The sequence below is a fragment of the Galeopterus variegatus genome, unplaced genomic scaffold, assembly GCF_000696425.1.
Source record: "Galeopterus variegatus unplaced genomic scaffold, G_variegatus-3.0.2 Scaffold3232, whole genome shotgun sequence".
Taxonomy (NCBI): Eukaryota; Metazoa; Chordata; class Mammalia; order Dermoptera; family Cynocephalidae; genus Galeopterus; species Galeopterus variegatus.
Window position 1 is genome coordinate 78,854 of NW_007729343.1, and position 6,065 is coordinate 84,918.

Sequence of the window (6,065 nt, forward strand, 5' to 3'; positions counted from 1 at the left end):
ATGGCCAGTTCTCCCACGTCGGCCTTGTCCAGGATGGGCGCCTGGCTGAGGTGCAGCTGCTGCAGCAGACTGCCCAGGACCTGCCCCTCGGTCAGGGCCATCCCGGGGCCAGCCAGGGACAGCGCCCAGAGTGCCCAGCAGAGCCACAGGGGCCACATGGAGATGCTCGGGAGGAGGGTGAAGCACAGCGACGTGTCCCCAAGGGGGCTCCAGGAGGGTCTCAGGCCCAGCTGGGTGTGCTGAGAGCCAGGGTCGGGCCAGCTTTATAGCCGGCCCTGAGCTGGTCTGGGGTGGTGGGGGGGAGGGAGGGAGGGAGGTCACACCCCTCGGACCTCCTGGGAGCTCAGCAGTAGACAGGCCCACGAGCCCTGAGGAGGGGCCGTCTAGAAAGGACACAAAGGGCTGTCTGGACCGTGGAAGTGACTGCTGCCCTCTGAAGAATGGTCATGAGCTTCTGCCTCAGCTGGGGGTGCCTGACCCGTTCAATGGAAAAGTGCGTTCCCAGGAGCAGACGTGGGGATCTCAAGCTCTGCTAGAGGCCCAGGCCCCCAGCTGCTGGTTTCAGAGCTCCTGCACCAGCTCGCTGTTGGGCGGCAGCCGCTGCTCCATGCTGAACACCAGCAGGTGCGTGTCGGCCTCGGACACCAGGAACCTGCTGGCCACCTCTGGGGACACGAGCAGGGTCAGCGGGGCCCTCCCTGCACCAGAGGAGCTCTGAGGGTGGCAGGGCCCAGGGCCGATGACCATGATTTCCCCAGTAATCCACAGGGAGAACTGGGGGGCTGGGAGACGGTGGGGCAGGAGGGGACAGCATCTCCAACCCCCGGTCAATAAACTTGCAGTCAGGCCCGTGTCCCCAAACAATCACAGGGCTTGGGGCTCATTCACTAGCAACTTCCACCCTCAGTTGGTTGGGGCAGCTTTGGGTCCCTGTGCAAAGGACTGGGGCTTCAGGTGTACAGAAATGCAGCCCTCTTTAGGCAGAGGGGACAGGACCAAGATGGGAGGGGAATGGGGACAGTGGCAGACAACCCAGCAAATGGAAATCTGTGCTCACCGGCTGAGCTGGGCTTTTCTTAGGGGACAGAGGAGGAGCCCTGAGTTGACTCTCATTACCCTTGCTGATGAGGGGGCTCTGTGCAGTGAAGTGTCCCCCAAAGGAGGAACAGGAGCCAGATCCCTGTAAACCAGTTTTTCAGGGCTACTGAGCCCTGCGCTAAATGATGGGGACATGTGTCACACCCTCTTCAGAGGCACCAGTCCATGGCACCTCACACCTGAAGCTCCAGGTTGGCCGTGGGATCACCTGACCAGCCAGCCACATTGCCACCAGCAGTCACCTCTGCTGCTTGTTCGGGACCAGCATGTTCCAGGCACCCTCCATGGCTGGAGCCCAGGATGGGTGTGGGTGGAGCTCTGGGCACCGGGGAGGTGATTCCCAGCCCTGGGGAGGTGAGAGGCTGCAGTAGGAGCCGGGCCCAGTCACATCCCTGACGGATGAGTAACTCAGGTGTTGCTTCGGTACTTTCGTCACCAAACACATTTCTATCCACAATAACTCACTTTAATGTCCACAACACTGGGAGGTGGATAACACGTAGTCACACCACTGTTCCAGGTGACCAAGAGGTTGAGAGGTAATGATACGGTCATTGATCAGGGTCAGGCTCAGACCAGGGTGGCCGTGTGAAAATGACCCTGACACGCCCCAACTGCCCCCGGCACTCTGAGGCTGAGCCGGGTCCTGCCACCCTCCCGTTGGCTCTGCCCTCCTGCCTCTGCCCTCCTCTGGTGCCCGGGCCTGGCACCTGGGGGGTGGGACCCTCAGTGCACAGCCCGAGACCAGGGGCCCAGGCCCAGCCCTCCTCCCAGGCCGTGGTCCCTCCTCAGTGACCATGGCCCATGCACCCCCTGGTGGCCTCCCCCCAGAGCCCCACCAAACCGGGGGCCCTTTGACCCCACCAGAGTTGCCACACCGGTCCACTCCCACAGCCCCCCAGGACCAGGTGCCCAGGGAGGAGGCCTCACCTCGGAAGTTCTGGCTGAACCTCTTCCCACGGGAGCGGTCCCCGTGGCTGCGCTGCAGCAGGGCCACGTACTGGGCCCTCACGTGGGCGGGGATGGCCAGTTCCCCCACGTCGGCCTTGTCCAGGATGGGCGCCTGGCTGAGGTGCAGCTGCTGCAGCAGACTGCCCAGGACCTGCCCCTCGGTCAGGGCCATCCCGGGGCCAGCCAGGGACAGCGCCCAGAGTGCCCAGCAGAGCCACAGGGGCCACATGGAGATGCTCGGGAGGAGGGTGAAGCACAGCGACGTGTCCCCAAGGGGGCTCCAGGAGGGTCTCAGGCCCAGCTGGGTGTGCTGAGAGCCAGGGTCGGGCCAGCTTTATAGCCGGCCCTGAGCTGGTCTGGGGTGGTGGGGGGGAGGGAGGGAGGGAGGTCACACCCCTCGGACCTCCTGGGAGCTCAGCAGTAGACAGGCCCACGAGCCCTGAGGAGGGGCCGTCTAGAAAGGACACAAAGGGCTGTCTGGACCGTGGAAGTGACTGCTGCCCTCTGAAGAATGGTCATGAGCTTCTGCCTCAGCTGGGGGTGCCTGACCCGTTCAATGGAAAAGTGCGTTCCCAGGAGCAGACGTGGGGATCTCAAGCTCTGCTAGAGGCCCAGGCCCCCAGCTGCTGGTTTCAGAGCTAGACTTCTGTTCCTTGCTGTGACCAAACCCTCGGCAGGAACTGGAACTGCCCAGTTAACTCCAGGACCGATCCTGCCTGCAAGGATGAGCACCTGGGCCAGTGCTGAGGGCTCCTGGGGGCCGATGAGACCCTGGGCTGGTGGACCATGCTTGGGAGGCCCGCAGTTTCCCACGTTCTGGGGGGATCGTCTAGACGTGGGAGCCTGGGAGCATTTAGCGCCAAATGGGATTTTGTCCAATAACAGCCCCATCCACCCCCTCTTCCTTGCCGTCTGAAGACCAGAGTTTAGAGTTGAAAGGACCATCTAGTTTACCCTGTCCCCCAATTTTTGAGCCAAGAAAACTAAGGCTCAGAGAGGTGACAACTTCCTCAAGCTCACACAGTTAATAATCAACGTCCACAGAAAGTCAGGTCTTTAATGCCCAGCCCAGAGTTCTTTCAACACCCTCAAACCATTTACAGCTGAGTCCTCCCCTGCACCCCACTTCCCGCAGAGAGTCAGGTGTACTCAGTCCAGGTGATCAGGTCTGGGTGGGGGCAGAGGACAATCCCCCAGTGTCCTGAGGCTTCCCCAAGACACAGGCCCTCCAACCTGAATGTGGATTTATGAGCTGGTTAGAGTTTTGCTGGGGAAATAAAATAATTGGGCAATTGGTCAGGATTAGAGTTGCCAGATAAAACATAACATGCCATTTGAGACATACTAAAAAGTTATTCATTGTTTATGTGAAATGTGCATTTCACCAGAGTCCTATATTTAGATTTGCAAAACCTGGCAACCCCACCCGGAGGCCAAAAGAAAAAGGCCAGTGTGGACTAGGAGACTTTTTACAATGGGCTGAATTGCGGACAGGCGGGAGGGCAGCCCGGCCCTTTGTTATGCAGAAGCAATCCCGCTTCCCCTGCCACTCCCACCTGCGTCTGGCCCAGGTCGGGCCTGAAAAGGTAAAGTGGCCCCAGAACCAGATCTTCTGTCCTGAGGGGGGCAAGGGAACAAGGGGTCAGTAGCCCAGAACTAAGGGCACCATGGAGGGCACCTGGGGAGGTGGGTGATGGGGCTGAGGAGGGGCTGTGTGCTCACGACCACCCTTCTGCCCCGGGATTTGACCCCAACCAGAGGCCAGAAGGCCAGGGTCGGGCCACAGGAAAACACGGGGTCAGAGGTCATGCTGGGGCCTCCATGGGTGGGGAGGAGCTGGACCCAGGCCTGGGCTCAGAACCAAAGGGGGTCTGAGGTGGGCAAGGCTGAGGAGTGGAGGCACTTGCAGGTTAGAAGCCAGCATCTGGGGTCTGCAGGGTGGCTGCCATCCCCACCCTGGGCTGGAACTGACACTTCTATGAGTGCACCCTGGACTGCCCCACCCCGCACCATCAACCTCCCTGACCCAGGCCTGGGGACCCGTGTGATTCTTTAAGGTTCCCAGACACGCCCCTGGGTGGGCCCTCCCTGTCTTCACAGAGCAGCCCCAGCCTTCCCTGGGGCAGAGGAGGGTGGGGGACACGGCAGGAAAAAGGACCCACAATTCAGTCCATCCAGCCCCTTTCTGCAAGTTGAGTCCTTTGCGTGCCACTTGAGAGCTGTTTGGCCTTGGACAAGTCATTGAAACTCATTCAGACAGGCCATCTGCTAGTCAGTTGGGTGAGGCCAGAAGAGCGGGGACTCCGCAGAGGGACAGGAAGGAAGTCTTTGCAGCCAGACCACAGCAGCTGGTGCTGACTGCATGTTTGCTCTGTGCCTCTGCCTGGCTGTCCTTTAATCCTCACTATGAGCTCCTGGCGTAGATATTATTAATGCCCCCATCCTACAGATAAGGAAACCCACAGGCAGGTGATGGACCTGTCCAAGGTCACCCGGCCAGGATTGGTCCCCCGCAGTGCTTTCATTAACTATCTGCGACCTCCAGTGAGGGTCTTACCTGCTCTGAGCTGCCTCTGCAAAATGTCAACAAGGCCTTCCCCGCAGGGCATGGGGAGAGGGAGGGGAGGTTGGGAAGCCACCAGGAGTGTCTCCCTTCTGGCGACACTGTGGAACCGGCCCCGCAGGGCATTTCAGACACCCCTGGGCTCCAGAAGGCAGCTTTGCAGAGCGCCTCCCCCCTACCCCTGGGTCCCCACACTGCACCTGCGCTTCCTGTCTTGGCAACTGCCCCTTCGTCTCCTCTGGTGCCTCCAGGACACCAAGAAGGGGCAAAATGATCAACAAATATTTGCTTCATTAATTGAGAAAAAGGGAGACAGGAAGAGGAGCTTACAGAGATGGCTGGCTTCTAGAAGTTCCTTCTTCAGAGCAAGATTTGGGGAAGGAGACTGGTTTATGTGGGTGTTTTCCTTTTTGAACATTTTTTTAAAATTTGGGGGGCAAATAAGAGAATACTGCTAATAAACCCTTCCCCCCAAACCTAACATGGAAATTTCTGGTTTGTGATTTTCTGAATCCTGGAGTCTTTAAAATGGGAAGGGAGGTGTTTGGACCCAGCTGCTGGGAAGTAACAGCTCTCAGTAGGTAAGGAATATGGAGAAGTTAGAGGCTGGGGTCTGGGGGACAGAGAGCAGCAGGGACAGCCCCCCTACCAGTGGGATCGTGTTTCCTGTGGGCAAAAAGCTTGCATGCACCACAGAGATGTAGCGGAAATCAAGAGCTCCCCTCCCAGTTCACCTTCTAGGTGTTGTCCTCAAGAGGACGTGGTTCAATAATAGGTGGAGCCCAAGTGTGACTTAAGCCATAAAGATAACCAACCAACCAAGGCTGGCTGCCTGGGCCTTGGCAGCTGTGGTCAGCTCCCCACACACTGGTGGGCCTGAACCCAGGGGGGGCAGCGGTGGTTAGAGCCAGGGGTGGGGCTGAGGTCACTCAGGCAGGGGACAGATGGTCAGTCAACATGAGGCCCTGGGGCCAGAAGAGCAGTGTTGGTGGGGCAGGCCAGGGACAGGGACTGCAGCTGCCCGAGGACTCTGTCCAACCCTGAATATGGGAGACACTTCTGTAAACTTGATGGTATGTCCTAAAAAATTCATGCACAATGACTGCAGATACTCAAAGTGAATAACTAGAAAGAAATCAGAGGTGAAAGTGTTAGAAACAAGGAGGAAAATCATCACTATTAGCAAATGATTTTTTTCTTTCCTAAGAAAACAAAGCCATATATTTCTAAACACCATAGTCTACTTCTGCATGGTTTTGAATTTTATTTGTTTATTTTTTATTTTTTATTTATTTTTTATTTCAAAGCCATATATTTCTAAACACCATAGTCTACTTCTGCATGGTTTTGAATTTTATTTGTTTTTTTTTTTTATTTTTTATTTATTTTTTATTTATTTTATTTTTTATTTATTTATTTTTGTCTTTTTTCGTGTCCGGCAACGAACCGCAAC

General features: G+C 57.1%; 1 protein-coding gene across 1 annotated transcript in view; it reads right to left on the reverse strand.

The window, feature by feature from the left end:
- LOC103600120 (left-right determination factor 2-like) overlaps positions 1-2,278 on the reverse strand; it is a 3,535-nt gene extending 1,257 nt beyond the window's left edge. Inside the window, exons 1-3 of the mRNA XM_008584350.1 lie at positions 2,029-2,278; positions 577-665; positions 18-239 (exon numbers count right to left, since the gene is read on the reverse strand). Coding sequence (XP_008582572.1) covers positions 18-239; positions 577-665; positions 2,029-2,278 — 561 coding nt within the window. The remainder of the gene's footprint in view (positions 1-17; positions 240-576; positions 666-2,028) is intronic.
- Between the last annotated feature and the right edge of the window lie 3,787 nt (positions 2,279-6,065).